An 18,123-nucleotide genomic window follows, 5' to 3' on the forward strand; every position below is an offset into this window, starting at 1 on the left:
TATTCTGGTTTACCGGACCTGCATCCCACTCAAGACATCACTCACTGTTGCCGTCCACAGGTCCATTAGATAGTTCGTCCTCGGCGCCCACAGACCCGTCCCGGCTTTGGGCAACACTTTGCGCGCGTTTCGAAGGTAGGTCGACTTTAGACTCACAACGGGCTTTGCCTCCATGTCCAGGTCCTCCAGCCGAGGCGTCACCGACCTGAGCCCCTTGTCCTCCATGCTCCGCCACAGCCGGACGAGGTACGAGCTGGTCGCCTCGGCGCCCAAGGTCCACGAGGAGTTGGAGTACCCAAAGACAAACGCCATGTTGGGGACGTCCTGCAGCATGCAGCCCTTGAAGGTGAACTTCTCAGTGATGTCCACGGGCGCGCTGTCGACTGATAGCGCGATGGACCCGCCGAATCGGATCCTCAGCCCCGTGGCCGTGACGATGATGTCAGGCCTCAGCACCGCCCCGCTCTTCAGGACGATCTCCGAGCCCGTCACCTTGTCGATGATGTCCGTCACGACGTCGGCCCGCCCAGACCGCAGCGCCGCGAAGAAGTCCCAGTCGGGACAGGCGCAGAGTCGCTGGTCCCAGGGGTTGTACCTTGGCTTGAAGTGCGGGTCGAGGGGGATGTCCGGCGGCAGCTGCTTCTGCGCGGCGCCGAGCAGGAACCGGCGGGCCAAGGCGGGGAACCATTGGCAAAAGTTGTAGAGGAAGAAGGCCATGAGGAAGTACTGCACGCGGAGCAAGCGGCCCGAGACGCTCCTCGGCAGGACGGAGACCATGAACCGCGTCAAGCGGCCCTTGCTGGGCGGCATGCCGACGATGTACGTCGGGCTCCTCTGCAGCATCGTGACGCGCTGGGCGTCCGTGGCGATGTTGGGCAGCAGCGTCACCGCGGTGGCGCCGCTGCCGATGATGACGACCTTCTTGTCGCGGTAGTCCAGGTCCTCGGGCCAGAACTGCGGGTGGACGACGCGGCCCTCGAAGTCCTGGATGCCGGGGATCTCGGCGGCCAGGGGCTGCTCGTAGTCGTAGTACCCCGTGCCCAGGACGACGAAGCGCGCCGCGATCGTCTTGACCTTCTCGCCGCTGGCGTCGGCGACCTTCAGCACCCACGAGGAGCGGGCCGATGTCCAGTCGGCGGAGATCACTTGGTGGTGGTACCTGATGTGTCTATCGATCCCGTGCATCGTCGCCGACTCTTCCAGGTACGAACAGATGTCGGCCCCTTCGGCCAGCGGGTTCTCGCCCTTCCACGGATTCCAAGAGAAGCCAAAGGTGTAGATGTCGGAGTCCGACCGGATTCCCGGGTAGCGGAAGAGGTCCCACGTGCCTCCCATGCGGGCGCGCCCTTCTAGTATTGCGTATGTGGCATTAGGGGGCCCATGTGCCTGGAGGTAGTATGCCGTGTTGATGCCGGAGATGCCAGCGCCAACGATGATGTAGTCGTAGGTCTCGTCAATGTCCGACGACGGATCTGCGTGTGAGATGGAGCCCATGGTGATCATAAAAGAAATCGTAGATTAAATGTGAGAGAAAGGGATGTTGAGTGAATTGAGATGTTCACGACCTTACGGAGGGAAGCGAGGGAAACCGGGACCTTATATGAACGATCCCTATCGCACCAGCACACTGCTTGTCACTCACCCACCTCGCAACGTCCAGCTCGGAATTCAACGAGTAGTGGAAACGTGGCGAGGAAAACCCGCGCGTGAGTTACCGAAAGCAGATCCCACCAAACGAGCTGGCCGAGGTCGCCTGGCAAAGTTGGGACGAAACCCCGAAACCAAGTCGTCTCGTCGAACGCGCGAAAAACTCGGACTCGGTCAGTCTCGCAGCCCGCGGCGCACCTACCGCACGTGAACCGTCAACATGCTGTCAAAGTCTGACTCGGGTAAGTTCCAGAGGACTGTTGTCGGATCAACATGGCTTCGCGGGACAAGCTCGTCATGATAGCAGGTTGACAACAACCCTTCGTTCGATGTGCGATTTCCCCACCGTCGTTTGACACGGGGTTCCGCGGGCGTGAGAAGGGAAAAGCGACACATGATTTAAGCATAGAAGCCGCCACGCATTGACGTAGTCCGAGTCTCGGTTGGTGGCCACCTGAACTGGTTCCGCAGCGTTCGTTGTTGCCGAGGGATATGAGACGAGACCAGCCATGGGGGGGGGCCTTAAGTCGATCCGCAAATCTTCCGGGGAACCCAGCCCGGAGGCGGGGTAGTCAACCGAGTGCGACGTTTACGCACGCCCGTAGGCCACTCCGGCGGAGCTTGTAATCGTGCCGCGCCTCCACTAGGTAGATCGGGGTTCCCAAAGCTGCACCTGCAAGCCCGAATAAGTGGTCGTTTGGCACTACTTGGTTATACCTCAAACGAGCAGGGTGACTTGGGGATAGGGTATAGCAAGCCAATGAACGGAATAAAAGGTTTGGTAGACTCTTTATTTCTCTTTGCACAGCTCGGGGTCTGACAATTACCCTTCCTTCCATAGGTAAATCCCAGCACATGTGAACAGCTCTAGCCCCAGAACGTAGCCCCCGGGCTAGTACAGCTTGCTGCTCGTAAGGAAATTAAACCTTGGTATGCATGAACCATTTTCGCTTCCAGGATTTTAGACCTATGAGTACGGAATACCTAAGTCGATTTTCTGGTTGAAAGTTTCTAGAACGCAGGACAGGATCCGACAGTCAACAGGGCCAGCATGTTTATTAGGGCGAACATACCCTGCCGTCACCTTCAATAATCCTGCCGCCAGTGCATCTTTCTAGGATTTTCTAGACTTTGAGGGAGAAAAACAGATATCAGTAGGGAAAAGTGGGATAGCGACACTCTATTGCATGAGAACTGGCGACAGGATTGTCAAAGATTACTTACGGCAGGGCATCTTCACCCATTGATTAGTGATCAGTGTCGTACAGACAAAGCAGTATACCCCCGCGAATGTGTACAATACTAGGCCAGTAAGGCAGCTTGAAAGATCTCTGCCTCCTCGCTGACGTAATGGATCAAGGAAGCCCGGGAGGGGGGCGGAACGTCGAGTCCCTTCTTTCGGATAAATGTTCCTTCCATCCTTTCTCCTGGGCCTTTGACAATTTCATGGACAGACGGTCCCTCTTACTTATTGACTCTTTTCTCCCAATCTACACACACCTACATTGGCTATGGCAAGCGACAACGAATGTACAACGCTCTATTACTGTGTCACGCAAGCCCGCTGCAGGCTGTGCCAGTTCGCGTTGGTCGAGGGCCAGCTGATTGTCGCAGGTCAGCGCCTAGTTCTCCCACTTTCACCAAATCATGCTGATGCCTAGGTGGCCCTATCCAGCGACTGACAACAACAAGGTTTCCTGCAAGTTCCCATTCCAACAGCACACTATCTTCTACGACCATGAGATTGATATCAAATTCCACATGTGCATGCGGAGAGAGTGCATGTTTCGCGACAAGCCAACGGTACTCTTTCACGGCCACTGCTATGCATTCCGCGTTCACTTGGTGACACCAAAGTTCCTCGCCGCCACCCAGTACGCCTTCGCTCCATCCGTCGCTGAAGAGCGGCGGCGAGCCGACTACATCCAGAAGGCTCTGGCTCTCGATTTGCAACGCGCGCTTGTCTGGCCCCGGAGTCTTCCCCACGAGTTATGGCTGATGGTTGCAGAGTCTCTGGCCCAAGCTTGCGCCTCTCTGACCGCGCAGGAACAGGTGCAGGGTAGTGTTGATGTCGACGATTCTACTCTTGACTTGAGGCAGCCTGTTTATGCATCGTATGTCAAGATTGATGGCCGATGTTATGTCAAGAGCTTGCAGAACACGCCTGGAGTAAGTGGCGGCAAGGGAACGTACCTTTTGCAACCGGCTCAAGCCCCCAAAGAGGAGAGCAACAACATGTTCGTGGCAGAAGATCACCTTGGCATTTGCCAGGTCGTTTTCGTCTCGCCCAGGAGCTGTCTTGAATGGTGTCGCAACCATCCGGCCGTGCTGGGTACCTGGTGGAGGCACATTTCTTACAAGGCCATCCCTTCTGCCGTGGTTTTTAGGAGCGATGTACGTGAATCATCCATGTGAAATTCTTTCCTAGCTGACACATGTTCAGGGTCTGAAAATGCGAAATGTAGAGAGCCCGAAGACGGATTCTCTCGGCCTCATCGGCTGGCAAGCTCCAGCCCACTCCCCTCCCCCTGTGATTGAGCTTTTGACGCTACAATGACCCCAACAGTACCCGGGCGGGCTCCGAATGCGCTTTTGCGACTTGAATACCGCCGATGTTGTCGGCTACTCAGTAGCGACCGATGGTGCCAAAGTTCTGGCCATCCTCTCCCACAAGCAAAACGATCAACCAGACACAGCCCTATACGAGGATGTCAGCGCGGAAATTTGTCATTGGATGTACATGCCGATGAACGAAGGCGAGTATCTCACCGACATCTGTAGGCGGGCGGGGTGTTCTATCATCCAAACCCAAGTTGTAGGGATAACCGTAATGGAAACCCTTCCTTCTCCCCTCGGCTTCAGCTAATGGATGGTGTACCTATTTTTCCACAAACCAAGGCAGGACAGTTCTTTTTGGACTTTATGGGCACGAGAATGTCGAATATCAGCGCGTCAATGCTCTGCCGCGCGGACCAAGCCGGCTGTATTTCAATCGACTGGACCCGTCGGCCGGCAAATATGGAGTGGACTTTGTCGCTTTCGATCAGCCAAGCCCTGATTCAGCCAATGTAGTTCAAAACAATCTTCCCATGCCTCCGGTATCCATCTCGGACTATCCAAATTCATCAGCCAACGAGGTTTGGATGCACACATCGTGCTCCATGCGCCACTTGACCGAGGTCTACACCTGCATCAAAAGAACCCTCCCACATCGGCCGGTCATAGGAATGCTTCTTTGCTATTCTGACGGCCACCGCGAATGTGTCGGCCAGTTTCGCCTAGACTGGATTGCTGAGCCCATTTTGGTCGGCGAGATGGACACGCTGTACATTTGTGGCAGAAGGACCAAGAAAAGCTGGGGGTACGTAGCAGAGGTCACATGTCGGGTGCCGGTGAGTCGAACAGAAACAGATCGCTGGCTAAACGTCAGAAAATCCGGCACCTTGGAATGGTGGTTCTCGTCTCGGCATAGTGTTCTGTTCTACGACAACACCCGGCTAAATTAGTGCCGCTGCTTTCCAAGCGAGCGAAGCTCAAAGTCGTATCCTGAACTGATATTACAGACAAGGAATGCGTGATGTTTAGATCTTGTAGGAGTGAACGATCTTGAACGAAAGAAGGCGGAAGTTAAAACAGACCAGCTGTCTGTACGGTTGGTACAGGCCGAGCCTGCGTGGCAGACTAGGCTCCTAACTACACAGATTCAAGAGGTAGGACTTAAAGTGCTCATGTAAACTAGATCCCTGCTTGACTACTGCGTGTGGCATTGTTATGTCCTACCTGGTCTAGAAGCAGCGGCACTGTCTGTAAAGGCAGCTGGCAACTAACGGCATAAAGGACCTTTTATTTAAATCTATGTTGTTAGACACTGGAAGTAATAGATTAACCTGCTATTTTATCCTGCTTGAAGGTATTACAATACGTTTATCATTTTTAATGTTAACATAGGGAGGCAACGGCGTTCACGACAGGTTGTATGCCTTGTCTTCCTATCGCGGAATAGCCTGACTTTCTTGCTTAGGTATATAACTGCCAGAATGACATAACTCCCAAAACCACCTGATGAGCTGCTATTAATACAACTTTTGACCAGCAGTAAAAGGAATCGTGCTGGCGACCTTGCTCGAGCCGATGGGAGCGATCTTGTAAGGTAGGGAGTCAGACGTGAGGTTTCCCTTGAGAGCAGTGTTCTGCGAGCCGCCGAGATCAACATCCTCGACCACGGCAAAACCTGGCTCCGTTGAGCCTTCGGAAAAGATGGCCCGGGCAGGGCTGTTGGCGAAGGCAGTACTCTGTACGAGAGCCTGGGCACCCATTCGGGGGTTCACGCCGCTTAAGAGAAGCTTGTCGTAGTACGAGTTGATGATGTGGACGGTGCCAAAGCGGACAAAAGGGGTACGGGAGTTGATGTTGTACCAGTAGTTGTTGGCGTAGGTGATGTGCAGCTTGCCCTTATCCTCGGTGTTGGTGTCGGCTGAGCCGGCAAGAGACCCTTTCCACTTCGCGAACGTCAGTCATCATCTGCGGGTTGGGGATCCCATGAAAAACAGTTGCAAGGGGGGGGACGTACGTGGTCATGTAGGTAAACGTTGGAAACCGTTACCCAGTCAGAGGCGTGCGAGAAGTCGAGGAGACCGTCAAGGTCATCCTTGCCTCCACTCAGGTCGCCCGAAAGATCGCAGTGGTCGACCCAGACGTTGGTAGACCGGTCTATACCGATTGCGTCCCCGTTGGCAGCCTTGACGCCGCTGATTTTCAGGTTGCGTAGAATAACATTCTTAGCCTCGCGGACAAAGAGGCCAATGTTGGTGAGAGCTGGGAGCGTAATCAGAATGGATGGACACGGTTGAAAATGACTACAGGGACATTTACAGCTACCCTTCTCCCCAATGATCGTCTTATGGGAAGAAACGCGGACCTTGACGTTTCCGGAGAGGGCGCCGGATACGAAAATGGTAAGAGGGCCCTCTTTCTGAGCGGCAGCAACAAGTTGGTCGACAGTACTGACGGTGACACTTGCGCCGCCAGCACCTCCGGTGGTGCCACCGTTTTGGGTACAGTAGCCGATTGTACAGGGCTCGGAGGCTTGCCGGAGAGCAAGCTGGTTACGAGCACTGATGATATTGACGGGTGACGCCACCGTGAGGGTAACTAAGAATGCGACCACCAGGAGCCTCATCTTGCAGTCTTACAGAGGTTGTCGATGGAACACGCTTGTCGGGTAGCGTGACGGCGTTGGAAGAGGATCCAAGAGAAGTGAGTTGATGAGTGGAACTGCCGGTGAATAAGGTGGAATGACATGACAAGTTTGGAATAGCACTGAATAGACGATTCAACGATTACGGGAGGTTAAGTAGGCAATCTCCTTGGACATCTGTTTAAGGGGTACGTTGATTATGTTTGGCGGATTCTGTTCAAATACAACCCCCACGTGTCCATCCTTGACAATGACAACACCTGCGAGAGCCGGGATGATCATAATGAATGGAATCCCAAGTCTCTGTCACACGGAACAAAAAAGTCCGTGGACGGAATCCGAGCCGTATTAGATGCAGCCGATTCGGGGGTAGGTTGGTTGGGGGGTGCCTCCACTTCCTTGATGGGACTTCGTCGCCCATTCTACGATTTGGCGGGTGGCGACTTAATTGTGGCTTGAGTTCTACCACCCTTGATCTTGAGCTCATCAGATACCCTGGTTTACATGGCATCATGTTGGCAAACCACCCTAAAACTAAAAGGGATCTTTTGTTGTACCGAGACCCTTCGAGCTGTAACTTACTTGTCTGCTCGGTCATTGAACACTGAAGCCAAGGTTCCTCGACCCATTGGTGGGATTCCCGACCTAATGGTTCAGGGGTGTCCATATTCCACAACCGTAATCCCATGGGTGGGATGACCCGAGTGGGTTCTTCTTATCACGCTACCCCAGAAATAGATGAATGCCAAGCCCTCTTCTTCAAGGCCACAAGAACGGCTGTTGGAGGAATAATTCCGAACTGGGATTGATGTACTCTGTGAAGCCGAACCTCGCCATTTTGCGTGGAAACATCATATATTGATTTAATCAAGACGAGACGGAGATCTCGACATCAGCTTCACATATCCTTTCCTTGAGAAGTTGTCTGCGGGAATCGTTCAGACTATAGGGCAACGACACTTCGACTACCTGCGACTATCAGCTTCCAAACGGATAAGCAGATCAAATTTGAATGTCAATCTGAAACCAAATAACCGCCGTAGAGAGCCTTGAGAAATTGGGGTATCAACACGACGGTATACAGGTTCGCATCCAAGGGACGTTGCAGCGCGAGACAGGGAAATGCAACCACCACTACCGGCATCCCACACTAACAGTCTAGGCGCCGTATTTCCCTTCCAATAAACATGACATTTGGCCGCTCACCCCGCTTTGTTGACAGAGTACTCCGGGGGTTTGCCGGTAGTACGTCTGTACTCTGCCTGCATCTTGATCAAGTTCAGCCTCCCGCTTACTACTCAGATTTCGGATAGTTTCCACCTCCGCATAGTACAACGCAAAGGCTTGCAAGCTCAACAGAAATAGTAATCTGCTCCAGGGAGTAGAAAAGGAAAAAATTCACGAGCGACGCCTGAGACGTGATGTTGGAGAGGAGGGGGGACAAATCCCATGTTGAAAGAAAGTCGCTGAGCTTGGAAGGGCATAGGTAACTTGGATTTCCTACCATCGAAGAAAATGTTTTGAAGATATGCGTTGCGAATCGTAACAAGACAGAAGTGTGGAGATGGAACTCTCAAATGAATGAGTGCTTAGTTGAGCGAAGGAATAGCTGTAGTAGCCGGCGTGGTAAATAGGGCGGCCGACTGCCCCTACGAAGGGCTTAAGGCGGTTCGGGGAGGCACCGGAACCCTTATGACACAAGGTCTTATCTGACCGCTCTACGCTGGCTCAGGGGGCAGCTTTTTCTTCGGCGGGTGGTATCATATTCTGTTTTAACTATTTATCTGGTTTCTACCGGGGATGTGGAAACAGACGACAGGGGGCATTCAGGATTGCCATTGTTAAAATCTTTCGTTCTCAAGAGCCCTTGAAACCAAAGCAACGAGGCGCGGTTGCCTGGATCAATAAGTCTCAGAATCTCAATACTGAAAAAGGATGTGGAACATAGAATAGGTTATTGTAGCATCTCAGGTCAACTACAGCGCTGGCCGGCTTTCGGCGTTGAGATATCTTGATGGATTGACCATCAAAGCACAACGTGTCACAAGTTCACAGAGGTCGACAAGAACGGATCAAGCTCAGTAGAGGTAACGAGCACCATTAATCTAAATGTTCGAAAAACTGGATGGTATACTTTGAAGAAAATGGAATCACTTGAGAAAAAGCAGAGCATACTCGTCTGATTTGCAGACGGATCAGAACAGACTGGGCACACTTTGATGTCGACGCCGAATTAGTGTAGACATCAAGAGTGCTTTGCGACATCACGAGATGGTAAGAACTTTTCGAGGTCTAGAAACATCGTATGAACTTGCAGGTCTTATAAATATTTCAAAGGAGTGGAATCGTGTCTATCATTGTGCCCTTTTAATGGCTTGTCCGTGGCGCGTTTTGAGAGCAAACCGTGCCAACATAATGCGGATGAAGGCCTTCAAGTTGAAGATTTGCATGCTCATTAATTAAGATTAAACAAATAAGCTCAAAGACGATGAGAACGATCCAAACTCCCAGCCAAACTGTTCAAACTGGGTGCGTTTACTGCAGTTCTGGTGGCAGGGAGATGGTAATCGTCCTGGTTGAAATCGTCTGAGGGCAACCGGTAAGTCAGACTACCCACTTTTCGGCACCCCCCCCATTTCGGCACCCCAAAAATGCCTCAAATGCCTCATCACCAGAACATACCCCTCAACTTTCAACATCAACAACATTTTCTATACTTATGCGAATAACCTCATTTTTTCCTCAGAGCTTCTTTTCGACCTTATGGGCCAGTATACCGAAGATGAAGTCAATCAGGCCCTTGACGCAATAACCAACGGCATGCCCATTAAGAGGGCTGGTCAGGTGTATGGCATCCCAAGATCAACACTTCAGTATCGGATTAAGGGCACTCAACCAAGGTCAATTGCCTTTTCTGACCTGCAGAGACTTTCTGTTAGTCAGGAGGCTAAACTGGCTGAATGGGTTCGCATTCAGCATGCCCTTGGTGTTGCCCCAACCCATCTGCAAGTGAGGCTATTCGCAGAAAGGATCCTCCATGCCATGGGGGATACAGAGCCTATAGGAAAAGGCTGGATCCAAGCCTTCTTGAAGAGGAATCCATCAGTCAAGGTCCAGAGAAGTCGCCCTATCGATTCTAGGCGTGTTAATGGGGCATCTACTGAGGTCATCAGGGACTGGTTCAAACTACTCGCCATACCAGAGATCACCAGCATCAAACCAGCTAATAGATACAACATGGATGAGACTGGTATCCTTGAGGGCCAGGGATCTAATGGGCTGGTGCTGGGCATGTCTGAGACGAAGTCTGTACGTAAGAAACAGCCTGGATCAAGGGCATGGGTATCCATCATCGAATGCATCTCTGCCCTGGGCCATGTTCTGAATCCCCTCGTTATCTATAAGGGCAAGGCAGTCCAGCAGCAGTGGTTTCCTCTAGACCTTGGCCCTTATGAAGGATGGCAATTCACTGCAACGGAGAATGGATGGACTTCAGATGCCACTGCAGTTGAATGGCTGCAGAAGGTCTTCATCCCTCAGACTCTTCCTCAGGGCAAGGAGGTCAGGCTGCTGATCATGGATGGACATGGGAGTCATACAACGACTGACTTTATGTGGTTATGCTATATAAACAACATCCATCTATTGTTCTTACCGCCACATACCTCCCATGTCCTCCAGCCACTTGATCAGTCAGTCTTCAGCCCTGTCAAGGCAGCCTATAGGAAGGAGCTTGGATACCTTGGTCAGTGGAATGATTCAACTGTTGTAGGCAAGAGGAACTTTATAGGCTGTTATCAGAAGGCTCGTACTGCAGGTATGACGATGCAGAACATTAGAAGTGGTTGGAAATGGACAGGGTTATGGCCTGTCTCTATGGCGAAGCCTCTGATGAGCTCCCTACTGCTCCCATCAACACCAGCAGCATCAGGATCATCTGATCAGGTCAGCAAAGGGCAGTCTGGAGGCAAGGAAGCTGAAGGATGGGTATCTGCGTCATCTGCAGTGGCATGGTCGACGCCAAGGAAGATGAAGGATCTAGCTGGGCAGTTGAAGCTATTCACAGAGCTGGAGAATGATGCCTTTACTCAACGCCTTCTATTCAGGAAGGTAAAAAAAGGCTTCAGCGAGCAGGCATATGAGCTGGCAAATACCCAGCAGAAACTGGAGCTTCTGCAGGCCCAAGTCACCAATACTGCAGTAAGGAAAAGAAGGGCAGTCCAGCTGGATCCTAACACTAAGTTCGCCAACATCAAAGACATCCAGCAGGCGCAACTTAAGGCTGGGGAAAAAGAGGATGATGCAGCCGAATCCAGCGACTCTGAATACCCTAGTGAAGCTGAAAACTGTATTGTTGTTGCATCTAGAAGAAGTCAATGATTAATTGAAGTCGACGAGTATGATGGGAATAGCTTCATTTTTGGGGTGCCGAAATGGGGGGGGTGCCGAAAAGTGGGTAGTCTGACTTAGAAAAAGAGTTGGGCTGAGAATGTAGGTCGCCGGCCTCTGGGTATAACCGTCCATAAATCGTGATGTAAAAGCGATGTTTTAGAAGTGGAAAGCCGATCAGATCCATTTATCGTGTGATGTTTGTTTCGTTTCATTTCCGGAGGTCAGCTCCCCGGGAGAACACGTTCGTTTTCAAAAGTGATTAGCGCCCTCAAGGTCAGACGGCGGCAGATAAAGTCATTGCAAAGACTACAGAAAGAAGACCAAGCTTGGAATAACTCTGGCGGCCGGCGGCATTGACAGGCGACGACGTCGAGAAAGGGCTGGTCGTAGGCGGAGGATTCCATCCGCCACCACCACCATTACCTTGCGTGGGCGAAGCCGAGGGAAACCCCCCAGCAAGCCCCGAGGGCGTCGCTGAGGCCTTAGCTGGTGATGATCCGATTGCAGAGCCCGAGATGGCGGAGACGAAGGATCCAGAGATAGTTTGCTCGGCGACTTGACCTGCGCCGGCACAACCGCATACTTGGGAATGGTTAGCATTTTTCTTAAAAGAGGTATCGAAGAAAGAATCTCCGCTAAAGAACCACGGAGAAAACTAATCGGAACGGCACGAAAGGACTATAAACGGGTCGAGAGGACTTACCGGATGATGCTCCCTTGATGACAGCCTGGATCGATGCAGCAGGGCATCCGGTGGCGACGCAGGGCTCGATAGCGGCATAGAGAGCAGCCTCCTTTCCGCACTGGCAGGAGAAGTCGAGACTGTCGCAGCCGACGAAAGATGCGCCCTCGAGAAAACAGCCCTGGGCGCAGGACGGGATCGCGGTGACAGCCACGCTCGCGCAGTCATTCGCCGCCGCCGCACCGTGTGCCAGCAGCATCATGGCAGCAACAACGCTAAGGATGTTCTTCATGATAATGGTCTTTGCCTCTGATATTCAAGAACGCGGATTGGCAATTGTTGTGGTTCGAGGGGAGATTGAAGATGGTGAAACGAGAGCTGCATTGAGAGAACACGAGGATGAAGCGTTCAATTTGTCCCTGGGGTTATGGAGACATGCAGAAAAGAAAAGGCGACAAGCTTTTCTGTGGAGGGAACCAGAGAGAAAACCCATGCAGAAGAGGGTGGGAATGGGAACGGGGACATAGTAATGGGGAGTCACGTTGTTCTCCTTCAAGATACTCAGACTCAATTAGCTCGACTAGGCCGGGTGGCTTGGTTACCTTTCTCACACACTCTCTCAGCTACACCTCATATCTCAGCTAGCCACCTCGGGAGCTATACGGATCTCGCTCATTGTAGGTCATTTTCACATGCACTCGTCCAGCCGACGGCTTGTCGGCACCCATAGATCCACATTGGGAATATCATCACAAATACGACGCCGGCGTGGGGATGCCACCCACACCGAATCAAAGCGCCAGTTGACGGATGGTCTCTAAGGAGATCATCTCTCGGCCGACTTATCCTCATCCACCCTCCCCCGCAGTTGGCCCGAAGGTTCGGGCTCGGGGCTGCTTTCCGGTATGGGGAAAGACGCGGGGGAACTGACAGGGATTCCTGCGAGGGGGATGGCGCTGATCTTTGGCCCTGACACTACGGCAGGTGTTCCTCTCTTAAGCTTTTTGGAGTGGGAACGAATCGTTTGTCCGATGTAGCCGTTGAGCGGATTGGGGCCGTACCACTTACATCATGTCTTTTACCTTGGTTCTTCATGTCGTGCACTTGCGCGACCTTAGGAGGAGCTAACTACCTTGGCTACGTGTCTCGGTTGGATGGATTGGATTGGTGAGACTTTATTCCAAGTCTTCGGGCGCCGGTCCGACGAAGAAGAGGCGCAAGCTATCAGGTTGGGAGTGGGAGGGCAAGAGTGGGAGAAGCCAACCCTGGCGATGTGATTCGTCCTGCAGGTGATAGTGTGCATGAACCCACATCAAAAGGACCGAGGCTGGGCAGCGTTGTACGTGATGGACATTTGATAATGAACACATCAGGCTTCCACCTCGTATTGATGATGTGGTGTGGTGGTGGTGGCAGGGTCCACGAGACGGTGAGCTTTCGTGGCGACCCAGTCAAATCATCCATAGGGATATTGTCCCTGATTGAGCTTACAACTTTCTGAGTGAAAACCGATGGCTTGGTTAAACTGCTGGTTGCTAATGCTAGCCTTGATTCCACCAGCCAATTACTTGCGTCATGCCGCAAGAGACTAACGTTGCTTGGTGAGACACTACCGTAGCACAACTCGAATGATTGGACGGCATCAGTTCTCTCTAGAGGAGGCATCTTCGTCGTCAAGAACCTGAAAAACTCACAAGAAAGCACATGATTGTTCTCTCAAGTGTATTATGGACAGAGAGAACGAGCTACTCGAAAGGTCGAAAAATGAGACCCCGGGTCCTAAGTGCGTGAGTGTTTATCACGGAATGACCCAAGTTGCAACCTCGGCTTTCCAATCGGAGGTTCATCCACAGGATACTGTCTGGTAAGTCGCCCAATTCCATTCGACTGGTGGACGAAGTTTGATCCCGCCGACTACCTGAGTCGCACTCACTGCTTTTCGGTCTTTTATTGTCATGAGCCGTCTTGATTGAGACTTGTAACGAATTATTGTGATCTTTTACAATACTGGGAAGAGCAGGCCCTCCAACAGAGACTCCATCAAGGTACTACAGAGATGAAGCCGATCAAAAAAGCAGCTTGGCAGCAGCCACTATACCCATGAAACAGAGAGTCCAGAAGGAGAGGAAGCTTCACATGTAATCCATGGTATTAGCCATCACTAATCAAAACCACCTTCACTTAGACTACATGATGCATATTCAGGCCAGGAACGAGTTGCATCCAAATTGTGGTAGTGGGGAGTAGTCGTACCTGACAGCACGATTTGTGTTTAGTTGAGATGACGACTGGAACTCAAACTCAATGTGGATTGTGTAAGGGCCCATTTTCACAGCCAACACAGATAGCCTGTAACAAGATGCAATGAGTCGCTTGTATGTGCTGGTCTATAGTAGATACAGTGAACAGTTGTAATATGTACAATAATGCCCTGGGAGGCATGGAGCCACTCCCCAGAAATTGTCGCCTAGTCGTCCCTTCATGCCTCAACGTAAAAGTCGATACAGCTCTCGTACGTCTGTTTGTTGGTTTCGGCGTACCAGAACCACTGGATGGCACACTTGCCGCCAACATCGCAGGCCGAGGCCAAGGTGTCGGGGATTGTGACATTGAAGTCGGCTATATCTTTCTTTTAGCATAGAAACCACAAGGCGGGGCTGTTTGAGAGAGAGAGGGACGCACTGTCGGCCAGAGGGTCGGGGTTGGTCGTCGGCCAGTCATCCCAGGTGATCAGGGGCTCGCCGATGACGGTGTTGTTCGCGAGGTCAATCACCGAAATGTTCTGTGGGTTGCTGTCAGTCCCACAGTTCTGCAGTTGAAGCGTCTCACTGGAAAACTCACGGCGTGTCCTGGTCTGTGACCGGCGATCAGGTCGATGTGGAAGGGGATGACCTCGCCGGCTGTAACAGCGCGGACGTTGTCCTCGTTGTCCTCGTACTGGTAACCGCGGCAGAGGAAGAGGTTGCACTTGTAATCGGCGTCGGCAACCTTGATCGCATTTTCAATAGGGCCGGCAGTGTCTGCATAGCCAACGGTGTTAGAAACAGATGATCGGTGTCGATACAGACGTATAGCACGTACCGCTCTCAAGTTGGTCTGTCACTGCGGTTCCACAGAGTTCCTGCTGCTTCGGGCCTGACTACATGCAGGTAGTTAGCTCTATTTCTTGAAAAAAAAGAGCTGCAACAAGAGCAGCGTCTTACCACTCTGGGCTCAGGGTCTTGTACGACGCCATGTCCCAAGACGCTGGTTGCAAGAACCGCAAGAATAGCTTGTGTGAACAGCATGGTGGAGAGACGCAGGGGTGGTTCGTTATGGTTCAAGCTTCAAAATGCTCAAAAGTGCTCAGAGATGTCGGCTGAGGTCCCGAACGCCGACTTTAAAGAGTTCGCCAACTCCCCTTTGGAAACCGGGCCCGCTCCTCTTGTATCAAGATTAAAGTGTCAAATGGATCGACAGGAAGCAGCCCTCCGCCGTAGTTTAATCAATTGCCCGCGTGGCACCCCTTTTTTCCGACACTTCTCCACAACTGACAGGGCCTCAATCGCCAATCATGCCCTTGCCTTGATTAACATGCGGCAGTTTGGCAAAACAACATCCAATCCACCGTAGCCCCTTGTGGAACCAGAATAAAAGGAAAACATGCACAATTGGTGGAATCTGTTGAACGGTTCGGGATTAAGAGAAAAGAAAGGAGGCGTTTTGTCTACAGCAAGGGTCAGAACACGAGGTCCCAGGAGTCCGCTTCGCCAAGATGTGACAACGGAGAAGTCGGCACGAAGGCACACAAATGCGTTAGGAGATTCGATGGAGGAGTCTCGTCTGTAATAAAACGACAGTTACTTGTGATGACAGTCCGTTGAGCTAACATGATAGTGATGGGGAGAGGTAATGCTTACTCACCGGGCTGTTTTCTCAATCACATATACGAGACTACAACATCAGAAAAGGGTAAGGAACGAACGACATTACAAAGAATGGGAAAGTAGCGCGGGATGCAAAATGGAATTTGTGATGTCAAAATTGGCTTCTTTGAAGAGTGCAATGCTCGTGGAATTGAGATTAGGTATCGACTATCCGTGGAGTTTTCTCTGGCAGTTCATCTGTTTCACGACGTCCAAGTTAGTCAGGTCTGGGCCGAAATAAGCAGACTTTCTCCTCCAAGGCACTACTAGGACGGCGCCGTGTTCATCGACCATGTTAATTAGCAACAAGGACCTCCCGACAGCTACCCTTTTTCCTATAAGTCAACATACCCACTTTTGGAACACCCCCTCATTTGGAACACCTAAAAATGCCTCAACCCCACCACCAGCCTCCTACTTCCTCCAACTTCGAACTATCACAACAATTTCATACCTTATGCAAATAACCTCATTTTTTCAGAGGACCTTTATTCCTGCCTTATGGCCCAGTATACCGAGTATGAAGTCAATCAGGCAATCCAGGCTGTTTCAGACGGCCAAAGCCTAAGGAAGGCAGCCCGCGAATATGGCATCCCAATTACCACCCTCCACAACCGTCTCACAGGCACCCAGGCAAGGGCAGCAGCATTTTCAGACCTTCAGAGGCTTTCCCCTGACCAGGAGGCTAAGTTGGCTGAATGGGTGCGAATCCAGCATGCCCTTGGTGTTGCCCCAACCCATCAACAAGTGAGGGCATTCGCAGAACGAATCCTCTGTGCTATGGGGGACAAGGAGCCTATAGGAAAGGGCTGGATCCATGCCTTTCTAAAGAGAAACCCATCTATCAAGGTCCAGAGAAGTCGCCTTATTGACTCTAGACGTGTTAATGGAGCATCTACTGAGGTTATCAGGGACTGGTTCAAACTCCTCGCCATACCAGAGGTCAAGGGCATTAAACCATCCAATAGATACAACATGGATGAGACTGGTATCCTTGAGGGCCAGGGATCTAATGGGCTGGTGCTGGGCATGTCTGAGACGAAGTCTGTACGCAAGAAACAGCCTGGATCAAGGGCATGGGTATCCATCATCGAATGCATCTCTGCCCTGGGCCATGCCCTTGATCCCCTCATTATATATAAGGGCAAGACAGTCCAGCAGCAGTGGTTTCCTCTAGACCTTGGCCCTTATGAAGGATGGCAGTTCACTGCAACAGAGAATGGATGGACTACAGACGACACTGCAGTTGAATGGCTGCAGAAGGTCTTCATCCCTCAGACTATCCCTCAGACTGCCTCCCAGGGCAAGGAGGGCCAGGAGGGCAAGGAGGAGGCCAGACTGCTGGTTGTTGATGGCCATGGGAGTCACACAACGACGGACTTTATGTGGCTCTGCTATATTAATAACATCCATCTATTGTTCCTACCACCACATACCTCCCATGTGCTCCAGCCACTTGACCAGTCAGTCTTCAGCCCTGTAAAGGCAGCCTATAGGAAGGAGCTTGGATACCTTAGTCAGTGGAATGACTCTACTATTGTAGGCAAGAGGAACTTTATAGGCTGTTATCAGAAGGCTCGTACTGCAGGTATGACGATGCAGAACATCAGAAGTGGTTGGAAATGGACAGGGTTATGGCCTGTCTCTATGGCGAAGCCTCTGATGAGCTCCCTCCTACTCCCAACAACACCAAAGCCATCAGCATCTTCAGATCAGGTCAGCAAAGGGCAGTCTGGAGGCAAGGAAGGCAAGGAAGCTGAAGGATGGGCATCTGCGTCGTCTGCAGTAGTGTGGTCGACGCCAAGGAAGATGAAGGATCTGGCTGGGCAGTTGAAGCTATTCACAGAGCTAGAGAATGATGCCTTCACTCAACGCCTTCTATTCCGGAAGGTGAAAAAAGGCTTCAGCGAGCAGGCCTATGAGCTGGCTACTGCCCAGCATAAGCTGGAGCTCCTGCAGGCCCAAGTCACCAATACTGCAGCAAGGAAAAGAAGGACAGTCCAGATCGACCCAAACACCAAGTTCGCCAATATTGAGGACATCCAGAAGGCTCAGATTGAGGCTGGCGAAAAAGAGGATATCACAGATGAATCCAGCGACTCTGATACCCCTAGTGAAGCTGAAAGCTGTATTGTGGTGGCATCTAGGCCTAGTCAATAATTAATTGAAGATGGTGGTGATGTTGGGGATAGCTTCATTCTGGGTGTTCCAAATGAGGGGGTGTTCCAAAAGTGGGTATGTTGACTTAGCAGAAAACACCACTGGCCGCGCATAGAGAATTCCTGTCCATCGATTTTATT

The 18,123-nt window shown here is 51.7% G+C and overlaps 5 protein-coding genes across 5 annotated transcripts; 1 reads left to right on the forward strand and 4 right to left on the reverse strand.

The window, feature by feature from the left end:
- Positions 1-9: 9 nt before the first annotated feature.
- On the reverse strand, positions 10-1,494 carry CH63R_06708 (Flavin-binding monooxygenase; the record flags this gene model as incomplete). Its single annotated transcript, XM_018301683.1, has 1 exon — positions 10-1,494. One exon carries the CDS (start codon positions 1,492-1,494, stop codon positions 10-12), a length of 1,485 nt encoding a protein of 494 aa, XP_018159533.1.
- Positions 1,495-3,294: 1,800 nt separating this feature from the next.
- On the forward strand, positions 3,295-4,513 carry CH63R_06709 (uncharacterized protein; the record flags this gene model as incomplete). Its single annotated transcript, XM_018301684.1, has 2 exons — positions 3,295-4,041; positions 4,214-4,513. The coding sequence occupies 2 exons, from the start codon at positions 3,295-3,297 to the stop codon at positions 4,511-4,513; spliced, it is 1,047 nt and encodes a 348-aa protein (XP_018159534.1).
- Positions 4,514-5,720: 1,207 nt separating this feature from the next.
- CH63R_06710 (Pectate lyase) lies at positions 5,721-6,826 on the reverse strand (the record flags this gene model as incomplete). Its single annotated transcript, XM_018301685.1, has 3 exons — positions 5,721-6,146; positions 6,218-6,462; positions 6,520-6,826. 3 exons carry the CDS (start codon positions 6,824-6,826, stop codon positions 5,721-5,723), a joined length of 978 nt encoding a protein of 325 aa, XP_018159535.1.
- Positions 6,827-11,510: 4,684 nt separating this feature from the next.
- CH63R_06711 (MAC1 interacting protein 1) lies at positions 11,511-12,210 on the reverse strand (the record flags this gene model as incomplete). Its single annotated transcript, XM_018301686.1, has 2 exons — positions 11,511-11,818; positions 11,940-12,210. The coding sequence occupies 2 exons, from the start codon at positions 12,208-12,210 to the stop codon at positions 11,511-11,513; spliced, it is 579 nt and encodes a 192-aa protein (XP_018159536.1).
- Positions 12,211-14,397: 2,187 nt separating this feature from the next.
- On the reverse strand, positions 14,398-15,205 carry CH63R_06712 (Chitin binding protein; the record flags this gene model as incomplete). Its single annotated transcript, XM_018301687.1, has 5 exons — positions 14,398-14,537; positions 14,601-14,700; positions 14,760-14,938; positions 15,000-15,057; positions 15,122-15,205. The coding sequence occupies 5 exons, from the start codon at positions 15,203-15,205 to the stop codon at positions 14,398-14,400; spliced, it is 561 nt and encodes a 186-aa protein (XP_018159537.1).
- Between the last annotated feature and the right edge of the window lie 2,918 nt (positions 15,206-18,123).

This window comes from Colletotrichum higginsianum, chromosome 4 (genome assembly GCF_001672515.1).
Source record: "Colletotrichum higginsianum IMI 349063 chromosome 4, whole genome shotgun sequence".
NCBI classification, from domain to species: Eukaryota; Fungi; Ascomycota; class Sordariomycetes; order Glomerellales; family Glomerellaceae; genus Colletotrichum; species Colletotrichum higginsianum.